This window comes from Alligator mississippiensis, chromosome 4, assembly GCF_030867095.1.
Source record: "Alligator mississippiensis isolate rAllMis1 chromosome 4, rAllMis1, whole genome shotgun sequence".
NCBI lineage: Eukaryota > Metazoa > Chordata > Crocodylia > Alligatoridae > Alligator > Alligator mississippiensis.
Window position 1 is genome coordinate 4,115,172 of NC_081827.1, and position 20,685 is coordinate 4,135,856.

At 48.9% G+C, this 20,685-nt stretch overlaps 1 protein-coding gene across 3 annotated transcripts in view; it reads right to left on the reverse strand.

The window, feature by feature from the left end:
• The window catches only part of LOC102567599 (uncharacterized), a 37,776-nt gene that overhangs the window by 12,530 nt on the left and 4,561 nt on the right, over positions 1 to 20,685 (reverse strand). The window contains exons 2-7 of one of the 3 annotated variants that reach the window (XM_059725695.1): positions 20,267 to 20,422; positions 12,226 to 12,570; positions 11,056 to 11,199; positions 10,401 to 10,433; positions 5,655 to 7,368; positions 2,826 to 2,912 (exon numbers count right to left, since the gene is read on the reverse strand). In XM_059725695.1, the coding sequence (XP_059581678.1) occupies positions 2,826 to 2,912; positions 5,655 to 7,368; positions 10,401 to 10,433; positions 11,056 to 11,199; positions 12,226 to 12,439 (2,192 nt within the window). In that variant the 5' untranslated portion in view covers positions 12,440 to 12,570; positions 20,267 to 20,422. Of the gene's footprint in view, positions 1 to 2,825; positions 2,913 to 5,654; positions 7,369 to 10,400; positions 10,434 to 11,055; positions 11,200 to 12,225; positions 12,571 to 20,086; positions 20,237 to 20,266; positions 20,423 to 20,685 lie in introns of those variants that run through there. The other 2 variants (XM_059725696.1, XM_059725694.1) reach the window with 2 other exon arrangements.

Sequence of the window (20,685 nt, forward strand, 5' to 3'; positions counted from 1 at the left end):
CCGGGGGGCGCTGGGGGAATCAAGGTCAACCCCAAACCCTTCTGGTCCCCCCTAGTGAGTTTATAGACGGTCACCAGGTCCCCCCTCAACCTTCTTTTGTGGAGGCTGAACAGGTTCAGGTCCTGTAGCCTCTCGTTGTAGGGTCTGCCCTGTTGTCCCCGGATCAAGAGGGTGGCCTCCTCTGGACCCTCTCTATGTTGTCCACATCCCTCTTGAAGTGGGGTGCCCAGAACTGGACACAGTACTCCAGCTGTGGTCTGACCAGTGACGCGTGGAGGGGGAGGATCACCTCCTTGGCCCTACTTGAGACGCACCTGTGGATGCACGACAGGGTCCGGTTAGCCCTGCCAACCGTGACCTCGCATTGTCGGCCCATGTTCATCTTGGAGTCAGTAATGACTCCAAGATCCCTTTCTGCCTCCATGCTCTCAAGAAGGGAGTTTCCCATCTTATAAGTGTGCTGCCGGTTACTACTGCCTAAATGCAACACCCTGCACTTGTCCGTATTGAAACGCATCCTGTTTTTGTTAGCCCACCCCTGCAACCTATCCAGGTCTTTCTGCACTCTCTCCCCCCCTGCTAGCGTGCCCACCTCACCCCAGATTTTGGTATCATCAGTCAATTTGAACAGGTTGCTTTTCACCTCGTCGTCCAAATCACTGATAAGGAAATTGAACAGTGCGGGTCCAAGGACCGAGCCCTGGGGGACCCCACTGCCCACTTCCCCCCAGGTTGAATATGACCTGTCCACCACCACCCTCTGAGTACGACCCTTCAGCCAATTCACAATCCATCTGACCATGTAGGCATCGATGCCACAGTCGCCTAGTTTTTTAATGAGGATGGGGTGGTCGACAGTGTCAAAAGCCTTGCTGAAGTCCAGAAAGACTACATCCACGGCGACACCTGCTTCCAATGCTTTTGTGACCTGATCGTAAAAGGCAATCAGGTTGGTCTGACATGACCTGCCCCTCATGAAACCATGTTGGTTGCCCTTGAGCATCATCCCCAATGCTGGCCCATCACAGATGTGCTCCTTCATGACCTTCTCAAAGAGTTTCCCCAGGATTGAGGTAAGATCAACAGCATCTTCTTTACCCAAGCCATGGCTTTTACTATAATAATAATCATTTTGTCTGTTTTATGTTGTCTTGTTATGTAGTTTTTGTTTGTTTGTTTAGTTTGTTTCAAATTGTCAAACGTTTAGAGGCATATAACTATCATAAAGATGTGTTAAAATTATTGGGACTACACCATTTGAAAATTAAAGTTGTCTGTGGATGCCAGACCTGGACACGTCCGTTCAGCCTGGACTGGAAGGATGTCCCAGTTCTTGGAATATAAGGTGAACCTGAAACAAACTCACTCCAAAGGCACATGCCTTTGAATCTAAGTGGACAGGACCATATCTTATTATCAACAAAACTAGTCCAATGGTGGTCCAAATTGATAAGGAAGAAAAGGGTAAGTGGGCACATACTTCCCAATTTAAAAATGGTAAATTGAGAATAATACAATAACATTACTGATTATGTTATAATGGGTGGGGTTTGATTCTTCATTCAAGACACATGCTTGTATCTTTTCCTCTTTTTGGCTGTGTGGCAGGCCAGTAGGGGGTGCTCCTGTGTTGAGCCACCCACCTCACTGCACCTGACCACTTCCTAGGCTCCGAGTGCCTCCCCGGGGGGCGCCCCACATTTGGCCGACCCCCTTGCTGGAGCACACCCGCTAGCCTGGGGGTAGAGCTGCCACCACCCAGGCCTGGTCCCTCAGGAATGTCTCCAGCTCAGGTTACCTAAAGAGACAGGGTAAAGTGTGCATCCTCTGCTGGGCCCATCTTAACCAAATTGTCAGAGCCGAGTTTTTGGGGAGAAACAGAGGTGGCCTTCTGCCACAGTCTGCACCTGAAGAAGTGCCTTTATCTGCTTGTCCTGATTAACACTAGCAATTACAGCAAGAGCCTTAATAGCTGACACTGAGTTTTCACAAACACCTTTTTTTTCTTGCCTTAACAAGCTGTTAACACTTTCCCTTCTAGGACTTCCATATTATTCCTAGTAGCAAGAACATTTCTTACCTTTCCTTTCCCACTCCCTCTTACCAATGAGGGTGCCCACACTTACACTTTCAACAGCCCTCTCTACCTTGCACACAGAACAAACCACACTGCTCACACCCTCTGTGTTGCACCAACACCTGAACAATCTTTGTAAAGCTGCTCTCTCATTGGGCTCCTTAGGCTCTACTCCTGTACATTTGCACAGTTTTTAGCACAGGGGTTAATTTTCTCTGCTACTGACTTCTTATTGGACCAGCAATAAAAGTTATTGCACTTAACCTAAACAAACCACAGCGTGACCTCAGGCACTCTGAGATCAGGTTACAACTTTTTCTTAGAACAGGTTTTCCTTAAGTTTTACTCTTACTCTTTCCTCCTGCCCTTTCTTGCATCCAAACGGTTAATCCTTTCCTTGCCTCTCTTCCTAAGCATTTTCCACATTTCCCTCTTATAACAAATGCCTTATAGCTTCCACTTTCCTCTTTTATGAAACAGCACTTCTCTTCCACAGCCTGCCATAAAAGCCACACTGCAGCCCCGTGCTGCTTTTGCACAGATGGGTGGTCACCTAAGCTGTACTTTTCAAACTGGCTATTAAGATGAGAGAGAGTGAAGGGGAGGGGGGCACACATCTTTCCTCCAAGGGGATGGTCCTCCCTTCAAAAGGTGTCAGCAAAACTTTTACATGCTATGCATGTGTAAACTCTGCTTAATATTAAAATAGGAGCTCCTCTCTCCTCCCCAGGGGCAAGGAAATACTCACGAGAGGTATTGCACCCTGCAGTTGGGGTATTCAAGGACTCTTTGCAGGATTCTTCCAGATTTTTCAGTCAGCTTATTGTAACTTATCCTTTCAAGAAAAAGAGAAAGAAAAAAGAAAACGAAGGAAAAGAAGAAGACAGACATCATTACATTTGTTCACCAGAGCGCCCCAAGAGATGACAAGGTCGAACGGTCACAAGCTCCTCCAGGACTGTTTCAGACTGGACATAAGGAAGAACTTCTTTACTGTCCAAGCCCCCAAGGTCTGGAATAGCCTGCTGCTGGAGGTGATTCAAGCACCTAATCTGAACACCTTCAAGAGAAATTTGGATGTTTATCTTGCTGGGATCCTATGACCCCTGCTAACTTCCTGCCTCTGGGGCAGGGGGCTAGACTTGATGATCTTCCGAGATCCCTTCCAGCCCTAATGTCTGTGAAATCTATGAAAATTAATCTGAAAAGACACTGATCAAAATGGCAGATAAATGTGAAAACTGCTATAGAAGTGTTGGAAAGCAGGGCTGGAAGGGACCTCAACAGTTCATCTAGCCCAGCTGCCTGCTCCAGGTAGGATCATCCCTGCTTCACCCACTCCTCTCCCCACAGCCACAGAGCCTGTCACCTTATCACAGGAGGAAATCAAGTTGGTCGGGCTTCACTTACTCTTGTTGAATCCACATTGACTATTCCTGATCATCTTTTCCTCCAGGGGCTTCGAAAGAGAGTCCTTGATGGCCTGCTCCATGATCTTTCCAGGTATCAAGGTCAGTCTGGCTGCACTGCAATTCCCTAGATCAAGGGTGTCAAACTCATCTGGCCACACGGGCTGGGTGACAGGTTCAGGTCCCAGGGTGTCTGTGATGCCCCTTGGTGGCCACACAATTCCTGCCCTGGCTCAAACTCCAGGTGCCCCCACCTCCTTTACTTTCCTGCCATGCCTTTTATGTTTGTTAAGAGGCTGTCTGAGGGACTTAGAGTGAGGCTGCAATTGCTTCATGCATTGGACTTTGGCCTTCCTGACCTCCACCCTTTTTCTCTAGCTGAGCCCTCTAGGTCCAGTCCACTGACCACACCAAGCTTTGGGGTTCCCAGCTGCTTATCTAGCCTTTGTCTCTGCCCTCTCATGGGCTGCTGAGCCTCCCTTGGCTCTTTCTGCCATTCTTTAGGCCCCTGGCCATGCCTCTGCCTTGCTCTAGGCACTAGGCCCTCTGGCCCCAAGCTCTGCCATTCTATGCCCATGCTGTCTCCCTCAGGCTACTCAGGGTACTACCATATCCTCTCCTGCCATGTCTTTGGTGGAAAATAAAGATGCTAACTTGGGAGGCTGACCTTGTCCACCAGGATGACTCCTTTGGTGCTTTTCCCTCACCATCTGCACACCATCTCTGAGACTGGTTAACCCTCAACATAGTTGAGCCTTCAGTCCAGTAGTGCAGTCCACACCCTCTCTCTGGCTGTCTTTAGTGATCTCCTGCCTCCCCTTCAGCTACTCCATGCCTTATGGCTCAAACAACATAAACCAAAAGGAAATATAAACCACTGAGCTATCATATGATGCTCTGCAGAGCTTCCTTCTCTTCCCGGTCTGCAAAGCTCCTCCTCTGAGTCTAGCAGGAGCCACTCTGAGGCTCTATCCTAGGAGCCAGGCTTATATGGCCTTTTGCTCCTCCTCCTCCGGTCACCTGACCTATCAGTTTCACAGCAAGCTGCAGGAGTTTGCCTTTGGTCTCAAGAGCAGCAGTTCCCTCTGTTCTGCTTTACTTATTATTCATTTAGCTGTCTGCTAATTCCCACCTGACCTCCTGCAGCTGCCTGGCCTCGAGTCCGCAGCAGGGGTTGGGGGCCCTTGTTAGACAAGGTAAAAAAGTCACCAAATACTTCAGCCTTCTCGGCATAGTCTGTAACTGGATTGAATTGTGCATTCAGTGAATCTCTCCCTGCATACTGTAGTTTTCTCCACTGCCTAGGTCTGCTCTAAGGAGGCAGAAGGCATGTAGAAGTGCCGTGTTGTTGGTATTTATTATTTGTTTAATTATGGTCCCTACGTTTCTACAAGCACTTTAGGAAAGGGACTGTATGCAGCTATTTCATTGAGATGTGTTTAGATGTCACTGTTTTCTTACCCAGTGCTCAGAGACGAGGTTTGTAATACATTGCGCTGACATTGTCTATCCCAGTCCCGTGCACTCTCTTTCTTCTTGAAGACTCCATAGAAACAAGTCATATCATTCCCGAAGCATCGCATCTGATCATTGTATTGAAATCTGATATATTTGGATGGGTCCAGAAATTTGCTTTTGACATTTTAAACTACACTGCAACCAGGTTACTTACTCTGGTGCCCTAGACAAGTCAGCTTTGGTTTCAGGTTCTCAGACAATTTTATTCTACACTGAACTACCAATAAATGGAACAAACAAAGCAAAACCCTCTGTCCTCCTCCACCAGGAGAGGGGCAATTTTAGATCTGGGCTTCCCCCAGCCCTCTCCTCTTCTGGGATTCCCTCCTAGAGTTTTCTGTCTTGGTGGCTTCACTCCCATTAGCTGGTTATCACGTCCAGCTGGCTCCCCGCCAGGCCTGCTAGCCTGTGCTGACTGCTTGGGGCTGAGTACTACCCTACGTGTAGCACTTTGCACTTGTCCTTTACTGAACTTCATCCCTTTTACTTCAGACCATTTTGCCAATTTATCAAGATCATCTGGAATCCCAATCTTGTCCCCCGAGGTGCCTGCAACTCCACTCAGCTTGTCGACATCCACAGAGGGGACAAGGCATCGGCGTCTCAGACATACTTCCCCACTAAAAGACAGTTAACAAGGAATAACTCACCAGACTTGTGTACAGCTCTTCATTACAGAGTCCAGTTGCTCCAAGTTTTCATCCTGGAGGTCGCACAGCCTTAAGTCTAACACTTGCAGCGTGGACTTCTCCAGGCTGTATTTCATAGCTCCAATGTCTGCAGGGCTGAGGGGAATGTGGTGCAAAGTGATGTGCGTAAAGCAACATGACACATCCTGGGTCAGAGAGGTGTCGTGCAGCTCAAACACACAATGGAAAAGGTTGAGCAAATGCATTTTGTCAAGGCCTTGAGCAATCCAGGCCTCAAACCACTTCCGCAGAGGTCTTCTTAGAGCACCACTGAGTAGACGTGGGCCCCATAAGAAGTCTTTGGTGTTTTTGTAAGGCAAGAGAGCCATGAAAAACCTGATGAAATGTTGCCTTTCTGCTGGACAACTGAAGGGGACAACCTTTAGGAGGCTTTTGCTTTTTCCTTGTGCAGGGAGATACCCAGAAACCCAGGTATCCAGGCACTCCTTCAGCTCTTCTGCATCCTGGATCTGCCGGACACAGTGCAAGGCAGCAAACATGCTCCTTACACCAGGATGCTGAGTCACAAAAAATGTATTCTCTTTTCTACTTAAAAAGAAATGGGGAAAATGCTTTGTGAGAAGGTCAGGATCAACACGATACCTCTCAAGTTCCTCTCTCTGTATCTCCTGTGCATCGGAGACCAGACAGTCATAACACATCTTTGCCAGACGAAAGGTAATTTCTTTAATATCTTCTAGAAATTTGGAGTCTACATTCAGCACTGGGGCAGGAGGTGTTGTATCAGTGCCACCTGCTTCCAGGGTCCTTGAACTGAGCTGCGAAGAAGAAGACACCCTCTCATCAGGTGTAAGTTGCTCATTTCTGATATCCAGGTTTTTGGAAACAGTCATCAATGCATCACACAAAAGATCAATTTGGAGAGGAACAGCTACCAAAGGCAACAGCTCCTGCTTTGTCACGGCACCAAAGTTACAATGAAATATTTCTTTTCTTTGAAGACCTATGTCAAAATATTGCTTAATCTGATCAGAAGTGAAGTCAAAGATTACAAATATGTCCTCAAAATGCTTCCCGATTTCACTCACTGTAGTTAGCTGGGCAGTTACCAGAACATCTGTTTCTGGGAGAAGATCCTTGGTGATGACTTTCCAGACCAGAGCGCTGATGACTAAAGGGGTATCGATATCCAGACTCCCAGAGGACTGCGTGTCACTCAGATCATCCTTGAACTCCTCTAGTCCATCGAGAATAACGAGCACTGTTCCGGTACTGAGAAGATCAGGCAGAACGGGGGCTAGCTCTTTGCACTGCTGTTCCAGCAGCTCTCTCACACTCATTGGCCTCTCACTAGATTTCAGCTCCCTGCATGGTATATAGGTCACACACCCGTAGACCACCTTGTTTTCCTCTGAAGCCCACTTCTGTTGCAGCCTCTTACAGGTACGGCTGATTATCTTGGCAGTATTTCCCACCAGTAACATCCGTGTGGCATTTGGTTTCTTAGTGGTGAACAGCTCTTCGGGCTGTATGCTAGCCACTTTCTCCTGACTTCGATATATATAATTGGTTATTTCACTGGCTGCGCGTAGCTTTTTCCCGCTTATCATGTATAGTTTCCTGTCTAAGGTGTTATCTGATTCTTTCTCTGAAAACAGTTTGTAGCAGGGTGCAGATCTCTCGCAAACCGCCCGTCTGAAACGTTCCAGGACTTCTATAAAATAAAAGCAACAGCAGAGGAGAAAATTCACAGGCAAAATAAAATCCCATGCATCTCTTTTTTTCTTTTTTTAATGTATTCTTGTTTCATTGCATTGGTACATTGAAGTCCCCACTCTGTGGGTGCATCTACATGTGCACAGTTACTGTGCAGTAATTTATGTTGCTGCACAGTAACCGAAAACCACTGTGCAGTACACGTGCACATCTACATGTGCACACCTAGACTGTGCAGTAACTATGGTGACTTCTGCTGAATTGGGTGAAAATTTGCTACTTGCTTGATGTAGGTAGCAAATTTACTCCTGATTAGTTACTGCACAGTAAGGCACGTGTACACGCCTTACAAACAAGTCCATCCGCACACAGTGTTAGTGCACTGTAAGGCCTGCCTGTGTAGACGCTGGCCTAAAAACCGCTCGCTGCACAGGAAATGCACGTGTAGACATGCCCTATGCAAATTCTCGTTAAACAAACCTGCGTCACCATACGCAAAAGGACTAGCCCAGTCTAGTTGTAGGTTCAATTTCTTATGAGTGACGTTACAGCTGTCAAGCAGAACCTGTACAAAATACCATTTGGTCTCGAACCCTTGAAGACACAACTGGGAGGATATTCCCTTTGGGGTCTGGTTCAGTCCACAAGGGATGAACTGACTGAGAACGTGAGTGAGGTCGGAAAGGTAAGAAGTGGTCACAATGGCAGACTTTATGATGCTGAGGAGAAGAAGATGTGAGAACAGCAGAACATGTGCACCGACAGATTTCAAACAGGCAGAATTTAATCAACTTGGAGAAACAGGAGGCAAATTCCCACAGATGGACAAAGTAACAGGCAAAGAGGCCTAGGGAGGTCCTCAGGGGTGAGAGCTGGAGATTCACCATCAAACTAGTCGGTAACCAATAGGTTGAATGCACAGGAAAGAGAAGATTAACTGTCCATTCACCATGGAAAAATGTGGGAAAACTCAGATTTTCTCATGGGGCTGTGGGCCAGGAGTGAGGAGCACTGGCACGGGCAGGGCACTGGCATAGCAGGGCTGCTCAGCACCACAAGGCAGTGGGGTTGGGGGGGACACAGCCGCAGCTGGTGAGTGAAGGAGGCAGGGGGAGCTCTGATTTTCCCATGATAAAAAACCCAAATCAAATGCCAAAATGTATCGGTATTTAGAGTGTATTTTATTATAGTGATTGAGGCACTGGTAGGTTTCCAAATTGCTTTAAGATTATAAATATATCAATAAAACCTTGTGTTCAACTGATGCTCATGTATATAGAGTGGTGTTTCATTTTAATTGTGGAAAAAAGTGGATTTGGGTAAATCAGAGAATTGGGGGGGCAGTGAGGGGAAATCATTTAAAGAGCGAATTTGCAAATTGTAACCAGAGAAACCCAGGGCCCCAGGGCACGAGGCAGTGGCTTGCCCCTGGTCACACGCAGTCCTCCGCAGAGTGCATTTACAACAGCTCTTCGGGGAATCTTCCTTCTGGGAAGACCCGTGACACGGCGGAGCAGGCTGCCCGGGGAAGTGGTGCGGTGGAGGCTCTCGAGAAGAGACTGACTCCGCATCCCCTGGGCTGGTCTAGGAACAGGGAGTCTGGTCGGGGACAGGCCTAGATGTCCTCGGAGGCCCCCGCCACCCTTGCAGGGATGCTGTTCTAGCACGCAGGGTGCAGTCCCCTTCCCCCAGCGCCGGGGGGGAGGGGCGGCCCTTTGGCGGGTGCAGTACCCCCGTGTGCCAGCAGGGGGGCGGGCACCGCAACACGGGGGCTGCAGGCACACGAGCAGCACTTCCCGACCTGTGCTGACTCAGGGCCCTGCTCAGCAAGCGCCACCTGTTTGCTTGCACTCGTTTTTGGACTATGGAAAACTAGTAGAGAAAGTCCTTTCTTGCAAACAATTGAGAAGGACAGCAGAGCAGGACGTTTGTGACACTGGATTCCTGTTTGAAATCTCTGGGTCTATCTCAGGGAACAAAGAATCACAGAAAATGTGGGTTGGAAGGGAGCTCAGGAGGTCACACCTAGGCAATCCCCTGCTCACAGCAGGCCCAGCCTCAGCTCCATCATCCCAGCCAAGGCTTTGTCTACCCGGGTCTTCAAAACCTCCAAGGAAGGGGAGCCCACCAACTCTCTGGGTAACCTGTTCCAGTGCTTTCCTACCCTCCCAGGGAGAAAGTTTTCCAAATACAGATTGTAAGGCTGGAAGGGACCTTGGAAGATCATCGGGTCCAGCCCCCTGCACCAGGCAGGAAAGATAACTGGGGTCAGGTGAGCCCAGCGAGGAGACTGTCCCGTCTCCTCTTGAAGAGTTCCAGGGTAGGCGACTGCACCACCTCTCGGGGAGCTTATTCCACAGGGAGACTGTGTGAGACTGTGAGAAAGTTTTTCCTAGTGTTAAGCCTGAAACGGGAGTACTGCGTCCAGTTCTGGGCACCGCACTTTAACAAGGATGTGGACAAGCTTGAGAGAGTCCAGAGAAGAGTCACCCGAATGACCAGAGTCTTAAAAGACAAGCCATCCGAGGACAGGCCGAGGGACCTGGGCCTCTTCAGCCTGAGGAAGAGAAGGCTGAGAGGGGACCTGGTAGCAGCTTACCGCTACCCGACGGGAGCACATCAAGGGCTCGGTGAGCAACTGTTCCCCAGGGCGCCCGGGGGGAAACCAGGAGTAATGGCTACCAACTCCTGGAAGACCATTTCAGGCTCAACAGTAGGAAAAACTCCTTCCCATCCAGGGTGTCCAGACTGTGGAATAAGCTCCCCCAAGAGGTGGTGCAGTTGCCTACCCTGGAAATCTTCAAGAGGAGACGGGACGGTCACCTTGCTGGGCTCACCTGACTCCATTTGTCTTTCCTGCCTGGTGCAGGGGCTGGACACGGCAATCTTCCAAGGTCCCTTCCAGCCCCTGCCATCTATGAATCTAGGGAGAAACATCCTTGGCTGTTCTCTGCCACCTTCTTGCTCTTCAAACCAAACCTTAGCAGAAGGTTTCAGCACCCATTAAAGCCAATGAAGTGTCAAACTCACCTGCATTCCTGTCCTCAATCAGCTTCTCTGCATCTGTCACATAAGAAGGTGGTCAGTACACAACGAAGCGACAGGGCCAGGTGTAGAAGCTGGCTGTGCATTACGCTGAGGCTGCCCTTAGCAATACGGCTGAGATGACAGCTGCTAGCAGCGAAGGGGAACCCTGCCTAGTCCCCCACTCCATGCAGGCTGCTGGGTCTTGAGCCAGTCCTCTTCTTGCAAGGCCTAGGGGCAGTGTGGCTGCTCCAGAAAGTCCCAGCTCGGGGCCACAGACTGCTCTCCCCTACCCGGGTGAACACCCAAGCCAGGTTGACCGAGGTCAGTGAAGGTATTTGGGATTTACGCAGGGGCATCTGGGGGCAGGCTGAACTGGACAAGACCTGCCAGCAGCCCGTTCCCTTTAGCTGCCTCGCTGCGGTCTGGGGGGGGCTTGTGTGATGGCCACAACTGGAACCTTCTGCCTTACTGCTGGGGATGACGCTGCTCCCCAATGCAAGATCTCTTTTCAGATAACAAGTCTTTTGTCTTTCCCTGTTCATTGTGACACGTGAAGGCTCTGTGGACTTCAAGGGCCCCCATGCATAACACACCAAAACCCAGCCTGCCCAAAACAACTGAGTTCAAACAATATTTACGTTCTCTCCATGGCACCTACCTTCTGCGCTGCATGAATCAGACTTTTTACACTTCTTTTTAATGAGGAAAGTAACCACCACTAGGAGAACTAGGAGTAAAATGGCCATAAAGGCAAAGAGAAAAAGGAGCCGGTTGTTTCCTTGTTTTATTGGGACTTCTTCCTCTGCAAAGGGGTAGAGATGAAATGAGATGCAATTATTTCCAGCATATCAGATAGTACAAACACTCAAAATAGTGCCTTTCACGTGTAATGCCTACCTGCCTCCTTCCTGCATGCTCTTAGCCTCCTGCCACCAATTATACTTAAGGCATGATTAACCAGTTCATCCCATCTTAAATTGTAACCTAGCCACGCGTTCAGTCAATGAATGGTGTGATAAAGAATAAGCCACCAAGTTAGTCCACAAAAAGTATGTCATAACTTTGGGGCTGGTTCCTATCATGCCATTAATTGGCCTGGCCCCAAATACGGTGATCTGTCTGACCCGAAGCACACCGGCAAGACCCTCTAGCCAGGGACATCTGGCTTTGGTCCTAGAAGGAGCACATTTCTTCTGGCCTCTTGCACAAAAACGTTTGTCTCCGGGGGCTGCGATTTTGACAGAAAGTTAAAACCTTTTATGGAAAATTGATGCTTCCTGATCACACCCTGGCAGGTTGGGGGCTGATGTCTAGTGTTATGTCAGGGTGGACGGCAGTTTTACAAAGAGTTTAGATGATGGATTTGTGTAGGATGGTTTGGACAGAGCTGATCCTGAACAAGTCTACTTGTGGTGTGACAGCGGTGGGGGACAGGGACACACAAGCAGATTGACAGGCAGGTTTTTGTTTTTTAAACAGCTGAACTAGTTTCTATTTTTGGAAATAATTTGGGTCGTGGTCTTGGAGTCCTGTCCCCAGAAAGATGTAGCTGAAATGGAGGGCTGGCAGCGCATAGCCCCCACCTTAACCACCTATTAACCAGAGCTGTAGCTGGACTGGAGTAATGACATTAAAGCCAGGCTAGCTACCTGTCACATCTGCATGACTGGGCAGATATAAAATCCCAAAGCGTGGTCAAAATTACTATTATAACTAGGTTTGCGCTTTATCTCAAACCTGACTCCTCGCAGGGCAAGTTTCATTTCAAAACGTCATCCTTCAAAGGGCATTTCTAGGCACACGCAAACAGGGAGAATTACTGACCCACCTAGGACGTGAAGCTGGAGGTTGTGCTCAGTAGAAGGAGCTGCATCATATACAACAGCGTGACAGGTATAATTCCCTGCATCCTGGATGGATAATCTTCTCAACAACAGGGACGCGTTGCCGTTGGGGAACTCCTGGGGAAAGAGCTGGGTTCTTCCCCGCAGCCTTTCCGCTTGGTGCTCTGGATGGTCCTTGCCGTGGTAGAAGCTGTGCATGATTTCCCGATTGTCTGAACTCTGCCAATTAACCACAACCTCTTCCAGGTGGAAGGGGCCCTTTTGTTCAGCTATGCAGGGCAGCAGCACATCCTCATTGATGAACCCTTTAATTATGGGACGTTCACAGCCTGGCGAAGGAAGAAGGACAACTTTGTATTAACAGAGCCTGAAAGTTTCACTGCCCCGGGGTGAGTCGGAAGCTCTCGGGGGAGACGCAGAATTGCAGCTCCATTTCAAGGAAGAGAGTATCTAGAGCTTACGATAGTGCAAGACAACTTCCCAGTGAGAAATGAGTGTGAACTCATCCAGCACTGAGCACATAGGGACACACATGTCCTAAGGTGAAGCACTAGGATACCTGTTTTGGTCGTGTTAGTCTATTCAGGTGTGTGTGAATCAGTGTTGTAATAGGTATTCACATGTATCAGAGCCTTACATAGACGCATGGAAAAATAAGGCCGGGCTGGAAGTCACCGGGTCACATGTAGTCCCCTTCCCTGCTCAAGGAAGGATCCTGCCTGTCTAAACCAGCTCAGCCAGATGTCCAGCCTGCACTGCAAACTTCCAGCGACAAGAGCGTCCACAAGCTCTCCAGGGAACCGGTCCCACACCGAGTTAAGAGGTTCTTCCTGGTGTCCCCCCGTATCTCTCTTGCTGCAATTTAAGCCCTTTATCATCCCCTGTGAACATGGGGGTGCTGAAAATCCATTAAGCCCAGTACTGTCCCCTGTGAACACGGAAAACAGCTGAGCACCACACTCTTTATTACAATCCCTTCCATATTTAAAGACTGTTATTGTCCAAGCCTGCCTTGTAAGCCACGTTTTCTTGACATCTTATTTTTGTTCAGCTCCTTTGGACTCGATCCAATTTTTTTCTGGACTACATTGTCCCAAACTGAACATAACACCTGACTTACGCTGAATTGTATGACCATAACGTGTAATGCAGAAGTGCTGTGTGTGCCTGTTACACTTCATTGTGAAAATGTCTTGGTAGTAGAAATGTAACCTCCCAGAGATATACCATAAAGACAGAAGTCATGACCTTGTTAATAAAGTTTTTAGCACTAGAGATGACCTTGTGGCTTGCATAACTCTGGATGCGCCCAAGGAAAGATAGCAGCTTCCTTTCTCATCCTTACTTTCCTTTTTTTTTTTTTAATATGCCACGACCATCACCTAGGACAGAATAAGACTCTTCCTTCTCACGAACGTCTCTTCCTCCAGTCAGGAAGTGGCAGCACTTCGGCGCACGCTCTCTTCTCACCTCTTTACCTCTAGTCCAGAAGCAGAGCTGCACACATGCAATCCTCCTGCCTGCACCTGCTGGACGGTACCAAGGGCCAGCTCCGTCTCTAGGGCTCTTACTAATAACTGAAGCAAGAGTTCAAGCCCCAATCCACAAACCTGGGACAACTACATTACGCCTCCCGATTGCTCAGAAAGCCAAACCTGCCCCGCTTGCAACCTCTGCACTAACCCAGCAAGCCTTGACGAAGGGGGAAGTGGGGATATTGTGAACCACCCAACCTCCCAGAGCTAGGAGTGGCTGACAGCCCCGAGCCGGGACCCCTCTCTCTCCACGTGGTGTGCTCCATTCACCGCTTGTAGTCCCAGCTCGAAGAAGTCAAGGCTTCAAAGTGGGTCCATCAGGAGCTGAAGCAAGTGCTGCTCGGCAGAGAGGCGCTAACTAGAACCCGTCTAACCCCAGCGGTGCCACTGCCACTGCCGCCCTGCTTTCCACCACTGGAGCACCACGGCAGGTCTTCTTTGCTCGTCTTCCCCACCCTTGGGCCCCACTCCTGCCTTCGCTGCCACCCTCAGCTGGTCACGCACAAGCAGCCTTTGCAGCATTGCCCATCTGTAGCAGTGTTTCAGGCTGCCTCAAAGAGCCTCCGGGACTACACGCTTTTGGAAAGGGATCCGTGCTCTACCTGGGCCAAGGGAGTCTTTGATCCCCTCAAAAGACACTCCTAAATAACAGTCTTCTTTCCTTTCCCTTCCCTTCCCTTCCCGAAGGCGGCCTCAGTGCCAACTCGCTTCCTCCAGCAGAGAGAGACTCCTGGGTAAAGCCTGTTTGCTCTCGTCTCCGCTGACCGTAGCCCAGACCTCTTCACCCCACCGCGGCAGGCTGCAACGGGGCCGGGCTCGGACACGATGCTCCATTGTGGCCCCTTTCGACTCTACCGTCCACGAGTCTATGAAACAGCGCTTCGGGTGACTTCTGTCTGTGAGCACATAAAGCCTGATGCTACACCCCCTATTATGCATCTAAGTGGACCTAAGTGCTGAAATGTGAGTCTGGTTCACCCTTTCAAAGATGTTGAAAATCCATGAATACATCTATTTTTGTACGGCCATAATTATTTTTTTATACAGCTGTAAATGTTGTACAGCTGTAAAGAGCAGAAAGCTGTAGTAAGATGAAAGTCTCCTATTGTCTAGGGTTCACCCTTGCCACTGGGTCCTGATGTCCAGCTTGTCAAGACTGTGTGCTTATTGTTTCCATGGAGCAGCTTCCTCGTGTTAAATGAAGTCACATGCAGGCTTCTACCACAGCGGGGAAAAAAAACTCTGCTGTACCAACCAAATCAGCAGATGCATGACGAATAGATCCAAGGAGGTGATGCTTCCCCTCTATGCGGCGTGGGTCAGACCGCAGTTGGAGTACTGCATCCAGTTTTGGGCACCGTACCTCAAGAAGGATGTTGATAGACTTGAGAGGGTCCAGAGGAGACCGCTCGTATGGTCAGGGGCTTACAGGACAAGCCCTAGGGGGAGAGACTGAGGGACCTGGACCTCTTCAGCCTCCACACGAGAAGGCCGAAAGGTGACCTTGTGGTTGCCTACAAGTTCATTATGGGGACGCAGCAAGGGATCGGAGATGCTCTGTTCACCAGGGTGCCTAACAAGGAGCAATGGTCTCAAACTGACAAAGAGCAGATTTAGGCTGGATATCAGGAAAAACTTCTACATGGTGAGGGTGGCTAAAATTTGGACTAGGCTTCCAAGAGAGGTGGTGCTCTCCCCTGCCTTGGGGGGCTTTAGAGAAGGCTGGAAGGCATCTGGCTGGGGTCATCTGACCCCAGTGCTCTCTCCTGCCTAGGCAGGGGGTCAGTCGATGGTCTGTTGAGGTCCTTCAGACCCTACATCTATGAATCTATGAACCTTTAAAAGCCCTGTGGCGATGGACCAGTGGTGATGGAGACAGGACCAGTGAATCCAGAAGCTTCCAGTGAGAAATTTGCAAGCAGGTGACAGTAACCTGATGGTCGTCTTGCATCTGGTTGAGATAGCGGTGCAATTTGGCAGCTGCTACTGTGACTAATCAGTCCTATTCTGGATCACCTCTGCTCACTCCACAGGGGGAGGGGGCTAGAAAAGGGAGACCTAAATCTAGATGGTCTTATCTACTCCCAGTTGGGTGACTGAATCCAGTGGGAACACTCTCTCTGCAGTTGAAAACATCATAAAAAGGCACTGATTTGTGCAGCATGGGATGTTTGCACCTTGATGGACAACCGAGATAACGAACAACTGGAAAGAAGAATTACTGTCATCTCCGAGGAACTAGCAAGAGACAACATGAACAAGGCAGCTCTGAGTAAGACAAGACAACCAGATGAGGGTTAGCTGAGGGAAGAGGGTGGAGGCTACACTTGCTTCTGGAAGGGAAACTGGCTCAGGACAGATGTGTTCATGGTGTTGGCTTTGCCATCAAGAATCAGCTCCTTAGCCAGTTTGCAGAGTTGCCCAAGAGCATCAATGAATGCCTTATGACCCTTTGTCTTTAGATTAGCAACAACCAGTATGCCACTGTCATGTGTGCGTGCACGCCCATGCTTGCTGCTGACAATGATGTCAAAGAACAATTGTACTCCAACCTTGACCATGTTTTGATTAATACTCCCAAGGAAGACAAGATCATTCTTGTCAGTGACTTCAGTGCCACAGTTGGCCATGGCCTGAAACTCTGGAGTAGCACCACCGGGAAAGAAGGAGTAGGGAAAGCCAACTCCAGTGGCATCCTTCTCCTGAGCAAATGCACACAGCATGATCTTGTCATCATAAACACCATCTTCAGACAGAGTGACAAATACAAGACCACCTGGAGACACCCTTGCTCTAAGCGATGGCACCTCCTCCACTATGTTCTTGTTAGAGACATCCATTTGATCACGGGCTGTATCACATGAGCCACGTGAGGAACTGATGACTGCTGGGCAGATGATTATCAGCTCTGTTGTGAATATCCGGCTTGCTCCAGAGCACTGAAAACAACCAGAAGCAATGTGAAGGTCTCTCAATGCCAGATCTCTTCAAGACCTAAAGGTCTGCAAGGATCTCCAACAGTGTCATCATGAAAAGCTTTCTGCCCTGCCCACAACTGAAGGCAATATGGAGGAACTCTGGAAGGGGTTTAAAGCTATAGTCCATATGGCCTGTGCTTAATCCATTGGCGATACTACCCGTTGATACCAAAACTAGTTTGATGACAATGACGCTGAGATCCAAGCCCTCCTTGAAGGAGGCAAGATGACACCTCATCTCAGCAGAAAAAGGAGACATATCAGCTTCTCAAAGCTGAAGCTCAAAGGAAGATCCAGGAAATCATAAATCAGTGGTGGCAAGGTCAAGCCAAGGAGATTCAGCTCTAACATGACATGCATAGTTTCTTCCAGGCAATGGAAGCAATCTACAGTCCGACCTCCCCTATTCCTGCTTCCCTGCAATTCCTGGCCTTGACACTCCTCCAAGACAATCTGTCCAAGCTAGACGGAAAGAGCACTTTGAGGCACTACTGGATTGTGAGTTTGACTGTGATGGATGCTACCATTGAGTTCCTCCCCAAACAACTGGAAAGGGGATCCTTTGCCGACTCTCCTATCTGAGAAGTCTGGCCTGCCATCAAGGAAACCAAGAAGAGCAAGGATACTGGACTCAATGGCATTCCTGCTGAAATCTTCAAGGCTGGTGGTGAGGAACTGGCACTGAGACTCCACAAATGGATCCTTTGCAGTTGGAACAACGAGGAGATCCTGGGGATGTGAGGAACGCTAACATTGTGACTATTGTCAAGAATGGAGATAAGTCTGTGTGCAGGCACTATCAAGGCATCACCCTCCTTCCTGCAGCAAACAAAATCCTCTTCCATATTGTCCTGAACCATCTTCTATCTCTTACTGAGGAAGTCCTGCCAGAATTTCAGTGTGATTTCAGACCACCTTGTGAGACAATTGATGTGAACATTGGTGCTCATTAGATCCAAAGTGTTAGGAATAACATCAGGACCTGTATATGGCCTTCATTGACCTTATTGGGTCTTTGTCTCTGTCAGTCATGAAGCCTTGTGGAAAGTACTGGCCAGATTTGGTTGCCCTGAAAAATACATCAAAGTCCTGAGGCTTCTCCATGACCAGATGACTGACTGTTCTTTATAGCAGATCAGAGACGGATCCATTTGTCATTCAAACGGGGGTCAAGTAAGGATGTGTCACTGCCCCAACTCCATTTTTTTACTGTTGTCCTGGTTCTTGTTAAGAACCACCTCCCTTCTGGAATTGACGCCGAGTACCAAAAGGATGGAGGGTTTTTCAATCTGGGACATCTTTTGCTCAAAGACCAAAGTACTCAAAACAAGCATCCTTGACCTGCAATATGCTGATGACTGCCATCATTCCTGGGAAAATGCTGGAGAAAATAATCAAAGAACACATTTGTGCAGGCCCAGCAGGGGAAACGATGCTGAGGGGAAACCAGCACGGGTTTGTCACAGGTAGATCCTGCCTGACAAACCTTGTAGCCTTCTATGACCAGGTCACGCACTGCCTGGACACAGGAGCGGAGGCCGATGTCATCTTCCTGGACTTTAGGAAGGCCTTTGACACAGTTTCACACCCTATCCTCATTGGGAAGCCAGCAGACCGTGGAGTGGACGCCTACACGGTCAGGTGGGTGGCCAACTGGCTTAGGGACCACACCAGAGAGTGGTGGTGGATGGTTCCTTCTCGGCCTGGAGGGAGGTGAGCAGTGGGGTCCCGCAGGGTTCGGTCCTTGAACCGGTATTATTCAATATCTTCATCAGCAATTTGGACGAGGGTGTGGAGAGCACCCTCTCCAAGTTCGCTGATGACACCAAGTTATGGGGCAAAGTTAGTACACTGGAGGGCAGGGAGCAGATTCAGGCTGACCAGGACAGGTTGGATCAATGAGCAGAGAGAAATAGGATGCAATTTAATAAAGATAAATATAAGGTACTCCAGCTGGGAAGGAGGAACCCCCAGCACACCTATAGGGTGGCGAGTGTCCTTCTCAACAGCTCGAAGACAGAGGGATCTTGGAGTCATAATTGACTCCAAAATGAACATGAGCCGGCAGTGTAGCGAGGCCATCAACAAGGCCAGTCACACCTTGTCGTGCATTAGCAGGTGCATGACTAATAGATCAAAGGAGGTGATGCCCCCCCTCTATGTGGCACTGGTCAGGCCACAGCTGGAGTACTGTGTCTAGTTTTGGGCACCGCACTTCAAGAGGGACGCAGGGAATCTGGAGAGGGGCCAGAGGAGGCCAGTCGCATGATTAGTGGCCTTCGTGATAGACCCTATGGGGGGAGGTTGGGAGAGCTGAATCTCTTCAGCCTTCACAAGAGATGGCTGAGGGGAGATCTTGTAGCCGCCTATAAATTTATTAGGGGAGGCCAACGGGGAATAAGGGACGCGTTGTTTACTAAGGTGCCCCAGGGAGTGACTAGGAATGACGGGAGTAAACTAGTTGAGAGTGGATTTAGGTTAGATATTAGGAAGAAATTTTTCACAGTAAGGGTGGCCATGGTTTTGGAATGGGCCTCCAAGAGAGGTGGTGCTATCACCTAGCTTGGAGGTCTTCAAGAGGAGGCTAGATAGTCACCTGGCTGGGGTCATCTGACCTCAGTCCTCTTTCCTGCCAGGAGCAGGGGGTCGGCCACGATGATCCATTGTGGTCCCTTCCAACTCGACGATCTATGAATCTATGAATAGCACACGCTGAAGAAAACATCCAAACCATGTTGGATCTCTTCACAGAGGCCTATTGACCTCTAGCTACTGGCCTCTCTCAATACTGAAAAGACTACAGTGTTCTATCAGCCTACTCTAGGCCATAAATGGGACCCCCCCCTCCCCAAATTACCATTGAAAGAGAGACCTTGGAGGTAGTTGAGCACTTCCCTTACCTCAGTAGCCACCTCTCACAGTGAGTCAACATTAATGAGGATCTTGTATGCAAACTCCTCCTTTGGGAAATTGCTTTGGTGTGTTTTCATTGATCACAGTCTTCAGAAAGACATCAAGATCCAGGTGTACAACACAGTCATCATTCCCACTCTTCTCTACAGATGTGAAACGTGGGTGTACCACTGTCATCTCAAGAGTCTGCACCACCAATGATTTCTCAAAAAAATCCTCCATTCAAGGGGAGATTGCTGCACAATCACCAACATCCTTACTAAAGCCAATGTAACCAGCATTGAGTCAGTGATCCTCAAGGAGCAATGTCACTGGACTGGTCATTGCATGTGGATGCCTGACTCTCGACTCCCAGCTTAGTTGCAGCCTGAGCTCTTGCAGCAGCCAGAGGAAACACTACAAAAATATTGAAGACATACCTCAGGATCATGGATGCTGACATCAAGAGCTGGGAGAAGCTGGCTGCTGACCATCTCCAATGGCGCTGCAACACCAAGCAAGTGGCAGCCTGCTTCATGGTAACGTGTCTTGCCTTTGAAGCAGAAAAGAGAAAGCGCAGGAAGGAAAAGGGGAGAAATCCTGGCCTATGGCCTACTCACCCCTGCGGAAAGGCCTGCAACTTCTGTGGGTGGATCTGTGGCTCAAGAGCTGTGATCTCAAGTCACCTCCAGATCCATCGATGAGCCATGGTAGAGCTCACCCTCAAATCCATGGATTGCCGCCGATTATATTTTTGTACCACATTGTCATCTGTTCTTTAAGATGGAGTCACAAACAAATCAGCATCTTTTGTATTAACTGCTTTTCAGAGTGAAACAGATCCACACATACCTCCAATTACGTGTTTAACAGGCAAAACAGAATCTGGCCCGTTGCTCACATTGTCCATCCCTTTTCTGTTGTGCTACATTTCGTTAAGAGGTAGGGTGAATGCTAGTGAAGTGATCGGTGAGACTAGTCCAGTCTCAAATCTTAATTTACTGAACAAAGCAATACCAATATTTAAGCAAGGCTTTAA